At 27.6% G+C, this 24,252-nt stretch overlaps 1 protein-coding gene across 1 annotated transcript in view; it reads left to right on the top strand.

Annotated features, from left to right (window-relative positions):
* LOC132924178 (limbic system-associated membrane protein-like) overlaps positions 1 to 24,252 on the top strand; it is a 517,415-nt gene that overhangs the window by 408,229 nt on the left and 84,934 nt on the right. Inside the window, exon 2 of the mRNA XM_060988319.1 lies at positions 13,846 to 13,971. Within this exon, the coding sequence (XP_060844302.1) occupies positions 13,846 to 13,971 (126 nt within the window). The remainder of the gene's footprint in view (positions 1 to 13,845; positions 13,972 to 24,252) is intronic.

Genomic DNA, 24,252 nt, shown 5'->3' with positions numbered 1-24,252 from the left:
GGTATTTAATATTTACTGTCTTTATCTTCACGTTATATCACCAAAAGTTTTAAACCAATTTTAAACTAGCAATTTCCAACTATTTTTAAATATAAATACAGATATTTACATAATTTCGTGGCATTCATTATACAAATATAATATAGACTATAAAAAATTATCGAACGGTTCTAAGGGAAAAATCTAAGAAATGGTAATCTATTTAAAATATTAATTTCAGACTGCACGGAGTTGTAAAGAAAATCACTTTTTGCAAGAAACAACTAGGAAATTATTAAAAATGCATTATAAAACAATATATAAATACGTTATTGGCAATTTAATTACGTGTTAATTAAATTTCAAAAATATACAAATAATAATAGTATAGTTATAAATGGTATTACTACAATGTGTTTAATAGCAGGTATCTAAAATGTACAGGATATTATTCCAATGACTAAGTTTCATTATTCACATTCTAACATATTTCTAACAAAGTATATATGACCTATATAAAATACATATCATACAAAATTACAAACCATACAACTGTAAACTAACTATAAAAATAAAAATAAATCACTTTTTTATAAATATTTCAAATACCTACCTAACGTGTAAAGTTCATATTAAAATGTCCATTCCACGTGTTTATGAAGTTGTATAATATTATATTCTAAGAATGCTTTACGTATTTATATGCATTTTAAATTTTAAAGGTTTTAAATAAAATCAAATATCGATATATTATAATATTATAACAGCATTTGATACCAGATTAGACAACATATTTTAAATTACATTGTATATTACTTTATAATCGTTGAGTAATCGAATTATGACTACTTTTTTCTATATATTTTAGAAATTTAAGTTCATATATACTTATATGTATACATATATACTCATATATACGCACAACGATAATACATAAATATTTCATCGCAAAAATTATAAAAAAAAAAAATGTCCGTTTTAATAATACATTTTATAGGGAACGTAGAAAAACATGATATAGATACATACCAATAATCAATTAAAATAACCTGAATATATAATTTTTAGATTGCATTTTATTAAAAATCTAAACTTTTATGTTTTATAAAATTATATGATGATAGTAAAGTTATGAATTAATTTTACTGATTTATTTAAGCTGTGTACACTTAGATTTGAATGATATTCTTAATATTAGTTCTTAATTTAATAATATTACACAGCAAAAATCATATTTTAATTTAAATTAATTCATCTATTTCAATATTTAATTTCGTTTCGTATAAACGTTTAGCGAACGTCCACGCGTGTTTATCGACCATTTCACACGAACGATGACGGTCGTACAAATTTCGCATCGCAATCAGTTGCGGAACGTAAACGACTATATTATACTGTCGGGGAAATCCGGAAGCGGCCTAAATACCGGTACGATGTGGTGATATAATAATATACTAGAGACGGATACAAAACCCTCCGAACGGTATCCGCTACGCTACGACCGTCTCCAGAGACTGTGCCAGTTGAATGATTATTATAATATTATAATTAGAGCTTGGGACGTACTGCCCTATAAAAATGCTTTTATATGACCAAAAATTCAAAAATAAATGCAGTTATTATTTTATTAAATGCATTTTATATTATTATATTATATTTATTTTAATTTTAAATAAGTTTTGTATCAACAATTTTTATTACGTTTGAAGAAAAATAATTACTCTTATTTAATTTTCCGACTCGAGCACAAGTTTTACCTATCAATAGATTGTAATTGATGCGTTCATAAAAAAATGTTTTAATATTAATATAATATAACTTTAATGACAAATTGACAAAAAAAAAAATTGTATGAATTGATAAAAATTTTATTTCAACTGCATCGTTCTCTTCCTATCAATGACATTGAATTGGCCCTGACAATTTAGATTAATCCGTTCTAAACTTTGAAAACATCTTTTATAAGACCAATAAATTGCCACTATCACTATTTTCTGCGAGTCTTTTTTATTGTTAAAAACGAACGATTGTAACCTGAACATAGTCAAGTGAATAAAATTGCTCAACTTCAAAGTCATAGCTGAAAAAACGCAGCAGAAAGAAGTACCACAATGTAAGCGGTGCCAGTCGTACGGACACAATCATATAGATAGTATTGTCACGCATCGAGCTGTATTAAATGCAGCCAAGATCAGTTAATCAAAGAATGTACTAAGTCATATGAGTAACCGGACAAACGCGTTCTATATTTCGAAGCCACACCTCGCCAACTATAAAGACTGCCCAAGTCTTTAACAAGTTACACCTAACCCACGACTATAATCATTTTTACTTTCTAACAGTTTCGGACAAAAACAAAAAAAAAACTTCGCCCGAAGTTCTGACAACCTATGTTTCAAATGCTTATACTCAATTCAGATTTAAAATCATATGCAAAAGCTGTTTCAAACAACAATTCACCTCAGAAATCGATTCTATCATGTCACATTAATTAATTTCAAATTTAATATTATCAACCCACTAATATTTCCTTTCCTCTATTCTAAATCACTATAGGTATTATATCCCCTTAGTCTATTCGTGTTTAATATTTCCAGACTAATAAGTATCTTCGTTATATCCCCTATAGCTCCTTTATTAGTTTAATCGTAATAATCTTGCATATTAATTACAATAATTCTAATAGTTCACAAAGTTGTATTGATATATAATGTACTTTATTTATGGTCGAGCTGTAATTTTAGTAATACAAATTAATAGTAATAACAATAAATGTTATTAATTATTACGTTCATATGAATAGTTCCACTAATACAAAACTATACACATGAATGACTTATTTAAAAAAATTTAGTTTATTGGAAATGAAGAAATAAACATTTAATGAGTTTTTAATTTATTGCTGTAATTGACAAAAAATTATCTTCTAAATATTAAATCATAAAATACTGACTGATTTATTGTTATTTCCAAATAATATATACAGATACGTAGCACACGTATTTTTAATTAAATTAGTTTTACAATGTTAAAAAAAAAAATGTTTTCTTAAACATTTTAAATTAGTTTTTGTTCCGTTTTACTATCAAGTAAATTCCTCTTCACTAAAGAAGTTATCCTATTCTTTTTATTTATTTTTTATTTTTATTGTATTAATTTTATACTGCATATTATAAATATTTCCTTTTTTAATAAATAAATAATAAATATTAGTAAGTTTTGTTAATAAGTTAAAACAATCTTAACTGGAACTTATTAACTTATTAACAAGTTACAATAATGCTCAGGCTTGCAGTATTTGTAGTTTATATTAGAAGCGAAAAAAATGTTCAGGCGTAATTTACCTATGTCAATAATTTATGCTGGTCCGTGTTTAAATAGATTCTGAAGTTGGGTCCGAATCGATCGTACGCAAGTTACTCGCCTTTAGTAATTTGGGACGTGAGTAGTATATTTACAGTGAATTATTTCAAATTTGAAGCAAATTGTAAAATCATTATCACGAATAAATACATTGAACTCCCTCAATTCTCAATAGTTTCTTTAATATAGCACATATAATAGGAACTTATAAATAAGCTGAAGACTGTCGACCACTGTTAACTTATTTGTACGATAAGTTTATTTTTATTTATATCAAGCTTGAAAACATTAATACAGCGTATCACAATGTGTCTGTTCCTATCAATAGACGATATTTTTCTATACAAATTTATTTTTTACCATCAATTGTATCACATTTATTTCTTATAGTATAGGATTTAGGACTCTAGTGAAACTTTTGAATTATAATACGTTTAAAAAATGTAAGTATTTGTTTTCTCCGCGAGCCAATTAACTTATATGTTTGGCTATTTCTCAAAAACAAAAAAAATGTATTCATTCACAGTCAAGGATTTGAAGTCTCGGAATCAGAAAGAAGGTAGAAAATTATATATTATTGACACATTTACTGTTGTTGTTGTTACTATTATTATTATGGAATGTTATTAAAACAGTAGAGTGGAAACACTCGAGAACAGACATGGCAAGACACTCCTTATATATTATATGCAGTCGATGTGCGACCTGCAGCATCGTTCCACGAAAACAAATAATCTCCGTATAATAATCATCGATACGACTAGAGATCAAAAACTCTACGCTGTTTATCTTATCTCCACGGCGCCCTAGTTTCGGGTTGCCTATACTCATCTGGAGGAGTGTCACGGTATATTATATTGAAACGACGGGAAACGCCGTCGTCGGCGTTGACTCTGCGGGACTCGTTGCGTACGACGGTTTAATCGGCGATCCGAGAGACATATCCCCTCCGGCCCCAGCGGCATTGGTTCGGATCGTAGCAGTCAGATCACCTCTGATCGTGTTTATACTCGTGCAAGACGTTCGTATTACACAAAACTATATACTATCGCCTCGGCATTTTGAACTGCTCGAAAACCCGCTATGAAATTTAATTCCAAACGGTTTACACGATACTACGCGGACGCCGCAAATTTATTGGATGATAAATACCCAACCGTTTTCAAAACTGTTTACCTATATATATATATATATATATATATATATATATATATATATAATGCATATATATACATTAGGTATATTATGATTTACTATCTGAGAGCGATCCAAAAGAATATTCCATCGTGTGGAATTAATTCCATAACGAGCTTCCAATCGATTTTCTATAAGTGTTTGTTTCAAAACTTTTCTCCGTAATTTCCTTTTGAAGCGAAGTATATTTAATATTAATAATACGCTTTTCACTGAATCCGTAAAAATTTTTCAACTATTTCGTGATCCATACGCTGTTTCTGAAGTTATCATCTTGCGTACTATAATGATAACAAATCATTTGAATTAATTTATTCTTTTATATTCGTGACAGAATAATTAACAATGTACCACAGTCATTTAACTACAGTAAAATATTACGATAATAATAACAATAATATCATAACATATAAAATTAATGTAAAATTCATTAAAATGTAATATTATGTTAGCTCTTGTTTGATTTAAAACATAATGGCTGCTAAACAAATTTTAAATATTATTTCATTACGTAATTAAACGTGAATTAGTATTGCAACCAAACTATAATATAGTTGTAATAAACTTTGTTATTGACTTACTAACACATATTAACCATATATTTTTAACCTTGTGAAACCGTAATTTACTTTTACTTAGCTATATAATATTATATAATATAATACATCAAAACAACTATAAAACAAACGTATTTTATGTCATAAATTATTTAAACAGACAAATGTGTTGTACATGTATTATACTACACACATTTCTTTTTATGTCATATATTTTAATATGGTTGGTTTCATAACTAGAATGACGTTCACACTTGGTCAATTAACAATAAATTTAATTAAAAAAAAAAAAAAAAACAATATATTTTGTTTGGAAGTATATATAAAATATATTATATGTAACAGCAAAACGTTTTTAAATAGTAGTTTCAGACAGAATACAAATGATATAACTGGGTGTTGGACATTCTTTACGTTTCACTCACCTCGACGCAATCCAGTATTGTATTTTTATTTTACGTTTTGAAAGCACCATAAATCATCACATTTAGAACAGTATATTTTGAAGTGAAATTTTAGTTCATCAAAAATAAGTCAAGATTTTTTTTAAACATGATGAACCAAAAATTGTTTTTTTTTTCATATTATATGTTAAACATATTGTAGAGAAAATAAATACTTTTTAAAATACCAACAATATGATTTGTTCAATTTTTAAATCATATATTAAGATTTTATAATACTTTTAAAATAATATTAGCTCACATAAATATATAAATACGTTTTATAAGAGCAATTATGTTATTGTAAAAATTAAATCAGAACAGGAATTAAATTACCAATAAAAAAATGAATTGTATCAAAAATACATAATGGTATAATGTCTAACCAAAAAATACAAATTATAATTTAATGTATTGCTATTATTTGAATGTAATCTTACATAATAATCATAATATTTATTTGAAAAATCTCCAAAATTCACTTTTAGAGAAACATTTTTTTTTTAACTGATTATACGTACCTAGTGATTATATTCTAAATTTTTATATATGATATTCTTTGGTATAACATAAATACTTTTCATTTAATTGTTTGTAAAAATAAGCTTAGGTTATAGTATTAAAGTATTTGTTTTTAATTAAGTTATAGTATATAGTATACCTACTAACATTATAATAATATAGTAGCTCTTTTAGGGAAGTGGTGACTCATAAATATGATCTAGGCAAATATTATATCGTATTCGTTTTTGTTCTGTGTTAGGTATCATTAGTCGCAAAAGAATACAACTACAATAAAACATTTCATTACTGAAATGTTCTTTTTGAGGAGCTGCATTATTTTACTTATACATTTTTCGAACAAAGAATAATTGTTTTGTTTTTATTTTTTCTTAGTTTATCTCCGCTGTCCTCTTCTTGAATAATTAAAAACGAATTGTTAAAACTTAGAAATAAACTACTAAAAATAATATACAGTATGATACACCAAATAAACACAACACTATATTTTCCTATAATTTCTTTTTTTTTCAAATTAAAACTACACTTTCATTGTAAATTGATAGGAATAATAAAATAATAAATTCTAAAGATAATAATAAATTATTAATTGATGTAGAATATATTGGAGGTATGATAATTTTTAAATGTTACTAAATATACATAACCATATAGTTTAAATATAAATTCTGCTAACATTTTGTAATTTGTAAACATTGTAAGAGTAAAATTAGAACTAAACAAAAGATTATAAATATTTTAAATTTGGATTTAAATGCGTTGTTATTATTTATTTATTTTTAAATAACATGCTTCACAATAAATAATAAAAAAGCGGTTTTTATTATAAAATTAAGTTTGTATCATCACAGCTACACTGCTTAAATAATAATATAAAAATCCGAAGCATTTATAGTATTTCAATATTTTTAGTACCACGCCTTTTAAGTATGCTTAAAAATTAAAAATTTCAAAAATCTGATTTTGAATAAATACGATACATTACTAAAGGATATTATAAGAAAAATGGTTTAGCATGATTTATGAAGCACTTTTTTAATTTTAAGTTTATTAGGGAATTTTAGTTTTAAAAAAAAAATTGTATGATTAATATATCATGATAAATATTAAATACCCACATTATCAGTTTTAATTAAATATAGTTATATAAATATATTTTAATAAAAACATAAATATATTATACAAATCAAAAATTTCAAAAGCAATGATTTTTTTAAAAAAATATATGTTTTTCAAATACTTTATCATTCTTCTTTATCCGATTCAGGTATTAAACTATTTCTGTAATTTAAAACACCTTTCTACTAATACTGGTTTATAAACATATAATATATGTATTATATTTAATAAACAACAAGCAAATTTTAAGGTAGTTTCAAAAACAAAAAGTATATATGTAATTATAATATTTGTATAAATTGCGAGCAAGGTATATTTTAACAGTTTAATGTGTGAATGACAGTCCATGGTACACAATATAAATTCAATAGTTCAAAATGTATGTATGATATAACATTACACATTTTAAACTACATAGTACACTCAAAGCAATGCAATGTACATTAGTAAAAATGTATTGATTTTCACGAGTAAATTGAATTCGTATACACTTACTATATACTGTGTGCATTGTACAAATGTTATATACAATAAACATGTTATTACAGTGTATACATTCTCGCAAGCCCTCATTATTATCAGTCGAAATGTAGGCACATAATATTTTTACACCATCGAGATATCTTTTTTTATACATCGCGCGTACGCCACAACCAAATTACACTTATAATATATATACGCAGAGTGATGCAAGTATGATCACCTCCTCCCATCAAAATTGCAGTTGTTTAGTCTGATTTTTGAAATTTTTAAATATACTTTAAGACCATATAATATTTAAGGTTTTATCGTTCTACTTGAAGAGTATCCTGTGGTGATATAAATTTCTGTTTTACAAATTAAAACCCTCTCCCTTCCTATTGTAAATGCGGATTATTTTATTGAAAATGTTGACCAATCATGATCAACATAATATGAACGAATGGTTCTTGAGTTATTATATTTTATATAGAAAGGATAATAGTTTGGAATGTGTGAGAAACACAGAAAATATAGTTATTTTAAAATTTTAGTAATAAATACTAATTTTTCAACATTTATGATTTGTAAAAATGCTAAAAATATAATAAACATTAGATCCAATATTTTATCTATTTTTTATTTTTGTAAAATCATTTTTAAAAATTCTTGTTCTTTCTATATTAATATTTAACTAAAAAAATACTAATTTGAATTTTGAATTAGGATCATCAAAATTAAAGCATATTTACAGTAAAAAAAAAGGTAATTATCATTTGAAAAACAGAAGTTTATTTTGCCATAGGACATTTTCTAAGTTATACAGATAAAATATCGACAATTTAAATAATATATAGTCTTTAATAATATAAATTTAAGCATTCACCAAACATATCACCTCGCATGTTGAGTAAATTTGGAAGATTTGACAATTTTATTTTAAACCAAATCTGTATTAAATTAAAATATGATCCTGCTCATACACGCCTGTATAGATATATATTTTGTATTCGATTATGTCAAATAATAACTGTCCTATACAGCAGCTGTGACTCATTATATTATACACGAGCAGAAACAATATTTGCATGTAACCATTATTATAATATGAATTTATAAAAATACTCATTTGTCGATAATAATATATGTGTCGGTATATATATTTTACTCCTTTATGTATAATACATATATATATTATGTCAAACGTTATTTCATATCCGAAACACAAAAATACTAATTAAATCGGTTTCAACCACGCCATTTTCGACAATTTGCTCATCATCATTTTTTATACCCTACCCACTCCAGACTAACAAACGATGTCCAAATCTAACTTGTGTAAATGAAGGGAAAAATACAAGAAAAATGAAAACAAAAAATAATACTCAAACGATGTTTTTTTTTTATTTAATGTATTACAGCCTCTAGCCTCTATTTTTTAAAAGGGATTGTTGTAACTCGGGGAGGTATTAGAATCTGCATACTCGACCAACAGTCAGTTTTTGTATATTCATCTGCTTTTCAACTTTTCAAAAGAATTAATCTTTTTTTCTTTTTATTATTTTTTTCTTCTACATTAAAGCATAAGACATATTGAATGTTGAGTACACCGAATACAAAGCCACGAAATAATTACATTTTTCTACCGTAAAATTATAAAGCAGTAAATAATTATAAATCTATTGATTATTATCGTTATTGTTTTTTTTTTTGATATGGCATATTTATAATACTATAAACTATGGACGATTAAAATAAATATATATATATATATATGAAACAATAAAGTATATGCGTTTATAATATTATATTGTAACGAAATATCAAACACAATTAACAACGTTGATAGTATGTTCATTGACATGTTCTCGTCATATACGCTATAACATCTATTTCACGCATATTGTATTTAAAACAAACTATTTTAGCGTAGACACGTCGACAACTTTTATATCGTCGAAATACTCTCAATGCCGTTTCACCATACAAATTCGTTAAACCGTCTTCTTTTTTAAAAAAAAAAAACCCCACATTAAAAACCATTCTAAACCATTCTTATGGTGTGACAATTCCGGTTATTGTTCACGTAGTATTATTATAGGTAAGCGTGACAAAAGTGTTCAACGCGACGTACTTTAATATCGCATTCAAATGGTTGAAAATTGTACAAAAATAAAAACAATTGAAGAGCGTCAAAGCGTATTATTTATTTATCATATAACAACCGTGCACACGGAAGCGAGTCCAACGGCGTAATGAATTTAAAATGCGCAAGGGTTTCGAGGACCAAAGGAGAAAGTCTTGTATACAAACGCAAACGGAAATCGTGCCGAAATGGACAAAAAAACATGTAACGCAAGTGTGTGACATAAAACTCTTTGTGAGGGGGGGGGGTTATGATACCAAGAGGGACGACAGCAACAATGACGCTCAGAATCGGTAAACGCTAAGGGAGAGCACGCACTGTTCTAACGGGTTTTTAAAAGGTTACTTTCGACCCTTACACCGAACGCTTCATCGTTTTTAAATATTACATACGACATGTAGTGAAAAAAAATTATAAATAAAAAATTTCATTTTTATTATGCGCCTATGGCCATAAAAGTGGACATTTTCCTGTTATTCGAGCGCCTGGACATCGATTATTTATAGCTAATTCATATAAAGTGATGTTACTCAACACCTTTCGACCAAAGGGAAATGGTTTTTTTTTATTATTATTATTTTTGTTGTGTTTATTGCGAATTCAATGTCCAAACTCTATTATTGTTTGACCGTCAATTGAATTGCATTATTAATTAGTAGGCTCGTTGCAAATTGATCTGCATAAATAAAATAAAATATTTAAAACACATATCAATTGCATTTAAATGTTTTATTCAAGCATCCGTGCTATATTTTACATTCGAACTACTAAACAATAAATTTTAATTATACGCTAACAATATTGTATGGATTGCAAAATTCAAAGATTATTAGAATGTACAAAAATGAATAAATACAATTTTCTGTGAATTAGTGATGAATGATAAAATATACATTATTCTGAACTTCTTAAAAACAAAAAAAAAAAATTTTGTAAAAAAAAAAACATTTATTGTAATTATGAACATTTTGTTATAAAAGTATATTTTATTAGCCACGTGAACCATGAGATAGCTACAAGAGAAACTGATGATTTTAGAATGATTTTTATCGCATTAAAAAGACAGTTTTTTTTAAGTGTGCAACCGATCTAATTCCATCAAATACAACTTTTCTTATCGTTTGATCCAGACCCTATACTTGATTGTGACCAGTTTAAATTTATTAACAAAATTACAAATCCGAAATCAATCGACTAACAGTTTTGTATTTAATTTCTTACTTTATGTTTAATGTGTTATTCTATACAATAAAATAATAATAACTTTGTCAAATGTTTTCATTTTCACTTATTATAATATACAATATACTACTTCAGCTTTTTAATTAAAAAAGAAAATGATCATGGAGTTTCAAATTAATTTACTATTAAATTCAAAAACAACACCGCTCGGATTCGTTATTTAGAATGTGATAATAATCGGTTCAAATGTAATGAAAAAATGGGATAATATTGTAGCATCCGCCTTTGTAATACAGTTGTCCTGAGTGACCAACCCAAGGTGCAAAAAATTTTCACTTTTTTAAATTAAAATTACTGAAGTATATAGTTATACACGATCGTTATGATTAAAATCGTGATAAGTTACATAAAATAACATAAATAATTTATTATATAACATTAATTATACTGAGAAAATTAAATTAAAAAAAAATAAAAACATGATAACCATCTTAGACTCGTTAACCACTATAATACCGTGTTCAGTGTATTACAGTGATTACGTTGAAAAATTAATACAAACTGTATACATTATCATAGTCGTACCACAATGGTTGCAATACGTTTGACTTTCTGAAATATCACACCCATTTATGATAACGAAAACCAGATGGATTTAATTTAATTTTGTAAATATCGTCGATTTGTCGTTATTTACAACACTAAGTTAAATAAAACATTTCTGCACACCAATACTGTCGTCGACGCGTCATTGTCAGCTACTTATGAAACTATAATAAACGAGCAGGTATAATAATATAGTAAAATACTGAATACTGATGATCGTATTACGTTTGAAGGTTTTCGTTCCTTAACACATATTTTATTTCATTCCCAGTACATATATATATATATATATATATTATTAGAACTCGAATACTGTATTTTATTTAAATATTCCGCTAAGACAATTTTGTACGTCAGCATCATAAGTATATTTATTCTCAACAATTAAATTAAAATTACCATTCAAGTTATAGCTCATTGTAATTATATAAAATATATAATAAATATGTATAATAATATCTATATTTATTTTATATTATAAATATTATGCACGTAAACATTCTTAAACATTGTAGATTATTAACCTAATTTTTTGACATAGATATGATCTTATTGTGTTTATTTTCAAAGCCAATCATTTGTGTATCAATACCGAAATTAATTATATAAATAACGATGATAATAAATGATAATTATTAAACGGGAAACATCGAAGAAAATATAAGCGAACTTATTTCGGAAAGTCTTCGCGTCTTGCATCCCTAGTTTTTAGTGATAACTGAGCTTAAGGGTTAGAAAGAAAAAGAGAATCTCATTTTGCTTTTTTCCATTTCAGAAAGCTTACACACGCTATATACCTACTCTTGCCTGGTTAATATAAAAAGGCTTTTCTCTTTGAATACTTCAATATGCAGTGGTGTGCGTATACAAGACTAGCAACTTATATTGACTGTGGCACGGATAAACGACCGATTTAAATATCATTTTTTTTTTCTTTCGTTTGAACGGTCTTGGTGCGCGCCAAAGTAAGGGAACCATTACGAGATAAAATGTCGAAGGATATGTCATGGGAATCGGTTGCACATTTGATCACTGCTTCTGCCATCCCCACGGGAGACCCAAAGATATTATTTGGCCTTATATTTATACACTACATTTAATCTCATGCAAAATGCAAAACTGTGGAAAAGTAATTTTTGTCGTTTCGTTTGAAAGTTTGACATGATGTAAATTATTTATAAATTTCTTGTTCGTATGATGTTATTTGGTAAACGCAACAAATTAATGTATTATTAATAGAAGAGCATAAATTAATTTAAAATCGAAAACCTCGTGTGAGATGATAACTGTTAAACGTCGGTATTAATAAATAATATTTAGATTATTACTTTCGCTTCAACATGTGCATGTCTAAAACTCTTAAGAGAACGCTATACCCGCATATGTTGTCTCTGTCTTATACATGCGTAACATAGTTAAAAAACTGTTTTGCGCGGGACAATTTTACTCCCTCGATATTTATAAAAAAATTACCAATTTTTTAAATCGCATTGAGAAGAACTTTACACGTGTCGTAGCGTTTTAATTTTTTTGATAACATGAATGCAATTAAAGTTATCGGTTTGAAAACTTTAGATTTTTTTCATTTAATTATTAAAAATTATTGGTTACCACTATCAAAAAAATGAAAACGTTACAACACGGGTAAAGTTCTTCTCAATGTGTCCTCTTAAGTAATTATCTATGGCTAAGATTTAGCACAGTTTACAAAAATGTTAGGCACATATTATATAAATGTCATACTAGATCACGAAATATTCGTTGAATTTTATCATGTTTTCCGATATTTATGTTTATTGATAATAATAATAATTATTTATATATTTCTTGAATTATTGAAATTCAAAAAGTTTATTATAAATCTCTATGCAAACCACATCAGTTCTTCATACAAACTACGGGGGTTATTTAGGTATTTTTAGTGCTTTTATATTATTATTTTTTTAATGTATATTTAATGATCAAAAAATTACTTTTAATTTATCTTATTAACTAAACAGATTTTCCATTAATTTAACAAAAACATTTATGAAAAAAATGTATTTCAAATATCTCATAATAACTTGTTAATAATTAAAAGTATTATTGATTATATATTTTTTTTAAATATAGTTATGTGATTCAGTAGATGCAAAGTAAATTTACTTAACATTTAATAACTATTTTTATTCTTTAAATTGGATTAATGTAAGAAGACATTTTGTCAAGTGTGTATCATATTACCGTCAGTGAATCGATTTTATTATTAATTATCATAATTTTTTTATATTTACAGAATTGGACAATGCCGATTTGTATGTACCAGATGATCACAAGATGCCCAAGTTCTTGAACAAGCCAAGCACATACCAAGTCGTTACCAAAGATACAATTGTTTTACCATGCGAAGTATATAATCCAGGTAAGCTTTAGTATTTATTTAGACTTAAATATTCAAGTGCATTCTATATCCTAATAGTGTTGTGTACTTATTTGCGTGGTTATATCCAAGAAAAGAAACATTCAAAACAATAGTTCGTTTAAAAATACAAAAATAAATTACTAACATAATATATGAATAACTAAGTAATTTGATATATTCACTATACGATAAACGCTATTGTTTGAATATTTTATGATTGTTGACGAATATTATGATAATTTTGATCGTCATGACTCATACTTATACACCAAAAAAAAAGTCTTAAGACTAAATGGAGCAATGAAGCTATTCATTTTAAAATAATTATATGTGATTTTTATCGGGAGAAAGTTTTTGGACCACTAAAAGTGTTTTAAAAGTTATGTACAGTTCTCTATTGATTGGAAAGTGTGCACTAATAAAAAAAAAATTAAATAGAACTTAACATCTTTCATAATTCGCAAAGTTTGCGAAAAACCAGTATACTTATATTTTTGGTAAAATCATTAAACTTTGTATGTGGGACTTACAAAATACAGAGTATTCTCATATTTTAATATAATGGTAGGGTACTAATAGAATACTCATTATGACACTTACGAGATTGAAAAATGTGTATAAGTATACAATCAATTCATGAATAACATAAATATTTAATGTATAATTTATTATTCCCTATTTTCCTATATTTTTATCGTATTATCATAATGAAAAACAAATCGCTATACAATAATAGTGTAAAATTTCCATTAGGTATAAAATATATTTATCCTTTATTCGCTTTAGAATAAAAATAAAATAAACTCCTGAGATTTTTTACAATAAGAAAATCTTTTTTTTTAAAAATTAATAAAAAGTTGTTTCTAAAATATGTAATTTTCTAATATAATCTCTTACACTTAACCACACAATCAATGCCTATAACAATTACTTAACTTGACGTACATATATTCATTATCCATTTTTATTACTTAAACCTGTGTACGAAGTATGTATTCAATTTATTTTTACCGGCGCAATAGTCAATAGACAATAATCATCATCTATATTTATATTTATTTTTTGCGGGTCAACTAATCTAAATGATTTTTAATACAAAACCTTATTGGCCAAATTCATATTGTAAGATCAAATGTGTTAATTAATTCATGTGCCAATAATTAATGTATCTTTTAAAATCCTGTGAAAATATATAATTACTTACATTTTATATGCATTATTGTCATTGTATACATTTCCTACAATTTTTAGTAGATGAAACAATTCAAACCACTAGCTATAGTGCATTTAATATTGATATGGAAATTTAATTTGACGGTCATTTCGAATGAAACGCGTGCAGCAATTTAATGCGATTGCACTAACACGGCGAATGGATGATTTTCAAAACAATTTAATTGAAAATTTATATGAGTTTGGCGTCGTATATTTCACAATAGAACCATTTACATATACTAACTTAGTTTCGTCTGTCCGACCGTGTCGCCAGTGTTGACCAGATGATATTGTTATTTAGTCTATAAATTCGATTCATAATAGAATAAGTTTGAGGACTTATCGACTAAAGTTCGATGTGCATAATATTTATAGATTCGTTTGACAACGGGTATCGGCATTAAGACCGGAACGTGGGTTTCAAAATAAATTTGTCTTGAAACGGGAAAAATTGTATGATATATTATTATCGCCCTTCTGTTAGGTTAGTTTTGTTTATGATATTTGTACTTACACCGTTATTCATAATCGTATATTTTTCGTCACAGTTTTACTATACAGCATAATAATTTTCATAAATATTTACTAAACGTATTGCAGCGAGTTCATTCTCGACGCGATAGTTTTTTTTTGCACGCAATTATCTCTGGTTTAAAAGTTCGTGCACTTGAGAATGTTTACATGTATTTGATGCTATTATTTATTTATCGCTTATACAGCGTTGCAAATCTTGCTTGGTTCTTTTGTTCTTATTGTCTTTGATTCGATGCCGTGGCATACAAGACTATTGACGATATTTACTTTTGGTAACTAAATATTTGCCGAAAATTCGACAGAGCAATAGAGTTTATTGTTATCAAATGATGGTATATAAGGTAATGCAATCAAAATATAATACGGCTAAGAAACAAAACATCTGTATTATAGCCTATAAGTATACAGGCAAGGTGGTAACAAAATATATTACAATTTTACGATATATTATAAATTTATAATTTTCCGAGCATGGTTTTGAGTCAACAGCACACATTTTATACAAAGAGTGATTCGCCAAGCATTATGCTCATCTCCATGTTTTTCTTTTATAACGAATTTATTTAAAATTTGATTTTTTTTAAATTTTTAAATATACCTAGTTAAAGACCATATTTTCAAATTCTCGAGTATTTTTGTCCTACACACAAGAGTATTCTGAAAAAAAAACTAACTTTTGTTTCTTCAAATAAGAACCCACTTTTTCTTTAAATTATTTTTAGTTATTAAAATGTTGATGTACTTACCAAAAATCTTTTAATATACTTCAGAATACGAACGAGTATCATTTTAATTATTAAAATAATTATTCTACGAAAAGAAGCCCTTAAAAATGTTTATAAAAAATTTAAATTATATGTTATATTAGATCTAGTATGTATTATACTTGGATCAGTTTTACAAGACATACATTTTGATATACATTTTGAATTACTAACATTTTTAAATCAACATAGCCCTTATATTATAATATTATAACCCCATTATCATGATCCTCTTATCCTCAGTGCTCATAATAATAAAAGCTACTCATTCGAATTTTGATACATTAAAATTTTTAAAAAAATGTCGTCCAAATAATTTACAATCTCAAAAATTCAGTTTATTTTAAAATTCTAAAAATAGAATTTCGAATAATATTGTATTATTAAAAAAATAAGGGAATGAACATTCTTGGCGAATCATTCTGTATACATAATGGAAAATCCATTGATTTACACATTAATAGACACTTTATAGTTCATATTATAGTTAGGTATTTTTGAACATATCTTAACACAATTCCTTTGATATAACATGTGACGAAACGACTGCGGTCTTTGAGAAGCGCTTGGTTTTGGGTACTCAATAAGTAAGATATCCAAAAACAATAACTAAATATTATATTATAACCATTGTGAATCGTATTAACTAAAAATATTTCCCTTAAAAATAAATCTTATTTAATTTTTTGGATTAGTGGGTGGGTAGAATTTAGATTGCTTATATGGGTTATTTTAGATTCGTCACTGACTGCTGTAGTATCGTAATTTTCGTATACAACTGCTCGCTCAGTCGTACGAAATAAACTGGTAGGCGCGATTTCGTTAAACGTTTCGTCTAGTCCATTATCGCCAATGAACAGAGTAGGTATGTTTCTCGCGTTCGACCGCTGCTGGAGCTATTTGGTGAACATTGAAAATTCTCCGCAGGTCGCACGCCGCACAATAACGACTGTTTACCGGCGATGGTAATGGATAGTGGATACACCGCTGCAACCGCGTCGGCCATATTATTATTATTAACATTCGTTCGTACCTACCTACCCACCTACCTACCTATCTACTTTATATATAATAATAATAATAGTAGTAGTATTATCGTATTATTTATTTTTATCGCTACGGCGGACAATATATAATTCGGTTTCACTTGCACCCGCGCTGATTACGGCCCGTGAGCTGTTACAGCAATAATAACGACGGTGGCTGGGCGCGTACGCCCATCATTAAATTATTATTATTATTATCATGATTATTATTATTATTATTGTCCTCTGTTCCTGCAATAGGATTCGTTGCTTGATAACCGAAAATCATTTCCAACGGTTAATCTACGCGGGATTTCGCGCAGCTATCACGCACCGCATGGGCAACCCCTTAACATCAAACCGCGAATGCGATCATCTTATACAATATATTTGATCATATTATTATTACGACTATACTATATTATAATTTGGTCGGTGTATCGTTAGGTTTTTTCCTAACATGAATGTGATGCTTTACGCTGTGGCCATATTGTTATGAAATATTCTTCAACTACATACCTACTTGCAGCTTCCATGTGAGATAAATACACAAATTCTGATTTTTGCATTCTTATTTTTGGTTTAACGTTTTTTTTTTCTGTTTTTTACAAAATATGTTATACATGCTTATGGAATATTTGAAAGGCGGTAAAGCATGCAATATTGTACAGCGCGCGGAAAAAAAGTATTTTCCTTTCCCGTTAGTGCGTATACTTGTTACGCCTTGCCTACAAGTTCACAACAGCCTTTTTTGTAGTAAATATTGGTAACTTCCCCTCTACGTATAATGGTCATATGTTATTATGCTTTATTCCTCTCGTGGAAGAAAATAAATGTCGAGTGCGCCACTGGAGGTCACCGCTGCACTCCGTTGTGATACGTCCCAGTCAAGACGGTACGGCCATAATAATATTATATTATAATATCGCGAGTCGTACACAGTGATGGGGTCTATGTATTGTGAGGAAAAACTCATATCGGCCGGCCGAGGACGGTTAACGGGGTGATTTTTTTTTTCAAATCACACAACCAGTACGGTGTATTACACTACTGTATTGCGGTACTATGATTCGGCATATTATTATATAGAGTTTATTTACTGTTTATTGGCCGTGCGCCACGCCGGTTTGTAATATAACGACCTACTCGTACGCCATTTTTTTCTTTTTTTTCAAGACAACATCGCGCAGTCTGCAATAAATAACGGACCGTCTTATCATTTTGGCGGAATGCATAAAAATAATACATTCATATATTTATATACACATATTATATATCATACATGTATAAACATTATAACGGTACGAAATGCGTTTCGGAATAGGACCAAAATACTAATTGAAAACGGTATCGTGCAGCGTCGCCGATTGGAATGAGATCCGGACAATCGGATAATACGCGTGTCCAAGGTTGATGGTTTTTCTTTAGTGTAGTCGGAGTGCGCCGCGTGTGTCGGCGGTGTGAACTGTGAAGTTTATATAATATAGTGTGAGCGCCCCGTCAACCCCGCCCGCCCCCTCGCTACAATCGTATTATTAACGCGGTAGAGAGAATAGACCTCCAAACTTTCCGGCCTCTCGAGTTAGCGTCGTCGACCCTGCCCGCAACCGCCGTCGTATATCATTTTATTAATAGGCGCCCAACACGCGATATCGTTTAAAAGTATTAGGTACGCGTGTAAATCTTTCCCGTTGTATAATAATAATAATAATAATGACATGACCTAGTCCGTTTAGCCGCATATACCTACACACGCGGTCCGCAGTCAGTCCGACGGCTGTGGAACAACTATATACTGCTCCCGTCGTATAATGATAATGCGACGTGTCGGTCGCGGCGGTGCTCTTAATGAAATTAAAACCGCCGTGCGAACGATTTTTTTCTTTATTTCGAGACGCGTTTAATAATATTGTCGTACGCACGACGTCGCCGCGGACATTTATTATCACTAAATTATTATCGTTATCCGAGCGACGGGGTTTTGTCGGGCTGTAACGTTCCCCGGGTCCGCGTTTTTTGTGTTTTCTTCTCTCTTCCCCTCTCTCCGGAGATCCGAAATTGTTTCGACCGACTGCTTCTTGGTTTACGAGACGCGTGCCGCGTCATTATATAATGATTTATAATACAGCAATGTAATAAGCGCTAAATTAAATCCATAACCGAACCACCGAAGGTCGTTCCAAATCGGAGGAACACGATATTTCCTGGAAAGGGTTGCTTATATATATATATATATATGTATATACTATGTATACTTCGCCTTATATTATTATTCACTCTAATTGGCCGGTTCCGGTGTTCCCTAGATGTACAATTATATTTATACCTGTATAAATTGCGACTGTGGCTCTTGATGGTAAAGCTATTAGCGTCGAAAAAAATATAACTTAATTTGCACATCCCTAGAAAACAATTCGATAACGTCATAGCCGCTAACGTAACGACATTATGCCATGATAATTATTAATTAAACAACGTGGAGCGTATTTTTAAAACGGTCGATTTGTTATTGTTTATATTATTAATTCGTGAAATACTTTATAATATTCGGTACTCGAGTAGGCGGGTACTCTAAAATAATAATTATTTTGATAATAATAATTTAATTATAATTATTTGATACCTATTTATACCTAATTATCAATTACGCTACGCATAGGTACTTCGGTAATATTATTCATGAAAAACACATTATTAGTATATTTAAAATCAGTTTAAAAATTTAAATAAAAACCAACTGAGTTTCAATATTTGCCGATATTTATAATTTTCATATTATTAATTTTTACTTATTAAATATTTACATCTATAGCGATTTTTAGTCATATAGCTTTTATTAAACATTTTGATCGGATACTATTTGACCGAATTAAATATTATTTTAACATTGTATGTAATAGGTATTTTTTTATATAATATTCGAATTAATAACTTATGAATTACTATGTGTATTTATTAACTTAGTTTCATATTGCCAGATAATATACCACACACATCATACAGATTATATGATTTAAATTTTAATTTGGTTTCGTGAATACTAAGAAATTCTCATAAATGTTTCCGGAAAAAGTTTTTAGAATAGTTTTTTTTGTCAACCGTACGTAGCAATTTTATCAATATTAAATTTTTCAGAAGTTTAAAAACGAAAAAATTTCCTAGAAATATTTTTCACATCCAATATTATACTTACATGAGTGTTTTAAATACCTAGAAACTCGAGTTGTATTTTGTTGATCTTTGTTCGATTTCTTCTGTAATTTGAAACAAAAAATTCTTGTAGTACCTACATATATGTGAAAACGAAAAATTATTTTCATTTAGATAACTTTAGTAATCCAATTTTAAAATGTAAAAAAGCGGACATTTCTTACACGTTATATATGTAGATTTAACTATTTGGGGCATGCCATTCTTTTGAGAGGTCCACACGAGTGACAGCAGGTGTTTTATCATAATTAAATTTGAAATTGAATATTATCACGTATGAAAGACGATTCCGAGCAACATTTATTACACATATCGTGTTTAAAAAAAAAAATTGTTTATAAAGTTCTTTTTCATTTATTGTAATATATAGAGAGTACAGTATTTTTATATCGAATAACATTTAAATTAAAATGTTTATATATTATATAAAAAAATAATAATAACATTATCATTGTTTTTTTTATTCTTAAAATGTATAATACACGATATTATGTTTCAATAATGCAATTTTTAAACGCGCTTAACATTTTTAATATCAAAAACGTTAATGATTTTTAAATATAGTTTGAATAAAGAATAATTAATGATTTTGTTGGCATCGCAGGGAATTAAAATATCTTTAATTTTTTTTATAATTATCAAATTAAAATAATAATCTTCGTTATGAACTAAAAAATAGACTTCACATATATTATGTTTAACTTAATATGTTAATTAAATAGCCAGTCTAAATTTAAAGCTTCTTAAATTAATATTCTATGAACCTGATATTTTTAACCCTCTATTTGTTCTAAAGTAAATATAAGTCGAGATGCGCTTAAATATCATCCTCATAGTATTTATTTCTGTTATAAACAAAATAATGTGAATAATATTATATCAATGTTCATATCAGAACTTAAAATACCTATTTCAATACAATAATAATATGTCTAAAGAATTAACTGGAATTAATTTTATAATATATGCTTTGCATTACAAATGTATTGAATAGAAAACCATCGGAAGAGTAACAAATTACATAAATACAAAATACGGATACCTATACAGTCGATCAGTGATCGGATGTGCAATGTAATATCGTGTAATTATTTTAAATGCATTTACATTTTTTATGAGAAATTGATTTAACTTCCAGAAGTAATAAGTAAGAAACATTTTTAATTCAATTTTTTTGCATGATGTATTGTTATAAAACAATTTGCTTATGCATTCGATTTTAAGAAAAATTACAGAAAACCAAACGTTATGCGAATAATAAAAACGGTATGGCATAGATTAATTAATTTGGTAATAGAAGTCATATAGATAAATACTTTATTATATTAATCAGTGGAAAATCAATATGCTATTAGGTATTAGGTATTCTTAAAAAGAATATAATATGGATTTAGTGTATATCAAAGACGAATTAAAATAATATATTTTGGCACATATTAGTGAAATGTTGTATGCATAATCAAGGTATATTTGTAACTCATATACTTTAAAATAAATACGAACTCGAGATGAATAAGTTAGCCGTAAAGAACAACGAGGCTACCGTGTATTAGAGTTAGTGCACATCGTGGAGTCGATGGATTCAAGAATGAATGATATAATAGCTACGACTTATTGATCACGAGTAACGGTAATCTAAGATATCTGAAACAATGCAAGACTTACTGAGTTGGCTGCATAGTGCGTAATTGCAATCCCATCGTCTGACAAATGTCCCGCAACTGAAGCCTATTGTCCAATAAGATTAAAACGGTTTTTTTTTTCCTTTTCTAGTCAGAATTAGAACAGATCAATGAACTTTCCAGTTGTATTATTTTCCCGGACCTAAATAGATAGACGTTATCTTCGAAAATATACCTACTGTTAGTTGAAAACATTTTCAAAGCAATACAAATATACGGTTGTCCGTAAGCTATTCACCATAAAGAACCTATAAAGAATTATCCATGTATAAATTATAAGTTTAGGTTTTACGCTCATCGATAACAAAAATGCAATTCACAATGGCTTATCTAATTTGTTTCCTACAGTAAACTGTAAATCAAAATTAGTAGGTATTTTTATTTTCTGAGTGAAGGGATAAAAGTATTTATTTTACAATGATGTATCTTTTTTTTATTTCTAAATTATCATTGTTATAATTTTATATATTAGGATAGGTATATTATACTCCTATTATAAATAATTTAAATTAAATTTAAAAAAACTGTGTTTGCTTGACCCTTATAAAAAAATATAATACTATTTTATCATTTAATTGTTATTGTTATTAATATTTTTGATAATTTACTTTAAAAGAATTTATATCATACAACGAATGATAATCGTTTCCGTATTTAATTACAAAATGCTAATCAGAGGAAGTATTAGAGTGGGTGTTTTAACTTTTGAACTCATAATATAAAATCATTCATATTCTTATATTCTTATTTTCGTATTCAAACAATACAATATTTTAATCTTTGATCAATAAAATATTTACTCTTCTAGATTTTAGTATAGAAAAAAAATTAAACGTTTTAATATCTTTGACATTATAATACTTGCAATTTAAAAAATATTAAAATCTTATTTTATTTTAGTCTTCTGAAATTGACACGTTATTACTATAATGTGTAGTATTATAGTTGTATATAAAAAAAAAATAATTTATTATGTACATTTTATTAGTTACGTGTATGGTTATAATGTTCGACAAAGTATACCTACATTAATATTATTTTATAAAATTAAATTTTAATGGAGAAGAAATAAACATTTTTTAAACAATTTATTATTTTATTTACTGTCAATTAACAGATGTTGTATTTTAGTTTTATATCTTCACTTTAAATTTAGTTGTTCGTAAAAACCACTGAAACATAGAGTTGATCTCATTTCAAAAACCATGTAGTACAATGAAGGAGGTTGTTTTATTTGTAATTCTCGTTTTCAGCAGAATGCTTCATTATTCTGGACTGGCGAGTTTCTCTATTTCGAAACATCGGACAAAAAACAATTAATCAGCTTGACAGGGGCAATTTTTATAAACATCGTTCTATACATCTTTGTAATTGTATAAGATTAGGCCTGGACGGCAAAGGTTAATCTTTGCGTCACAATTTGCTATTTTCAAAAATGACCATGAATAGTATTGAAATTTAATGACAGCAACGAAATCTGTATACAACCTACAGCTCCTGTGATAAAATATAGTTGACGTGAGGATTACTGTAATGTAGGTACTCTAAAACATTATTGATTTAGGGCTTAACATCCTATGTTAACACACGTGCCATTTAGCGAAATTATTTGCCAAGAACCGTATATTTAGTAGGTATCCATCTAATATATTTCTGTTTTAAACAAAAACCATATCCAAACAACTCCAAAACACTTTGACAGGTATTGTTTAATTTTGTTTTTTCTAAACAATATCATGACAGTTTGCGAATGGCCGCTGATAGTTGCTTATTATTCGATACCTAGTTGAAATTAATTAACCACAGCTATAGTTTGATGTGGAATAATCAATTAAGTAAGATTATTATTTG

The sequence above is a fragment of the Rhopalosiphum padi genome, chromosome 3, assembly GCF_020882245.1.
Source record: "Rhopalosiphum padi isolate XX-2018 chromosome 3, ASM2088224v1, whole genome shotgun sequence".
In the NCBI taxonomy this organism is placed as follows: Eukaryota; Metazoa; Arthropoda; class Insecta; order Hemiptera; family Aphididae; genus Rhopalosiphum; species Rhopalosiphum padi.
The sequence above is the reverse complement of the archived record's forward strand: the minus strand, read 5'-3'. Positions and strand labels throughout refer to the sequence as shown.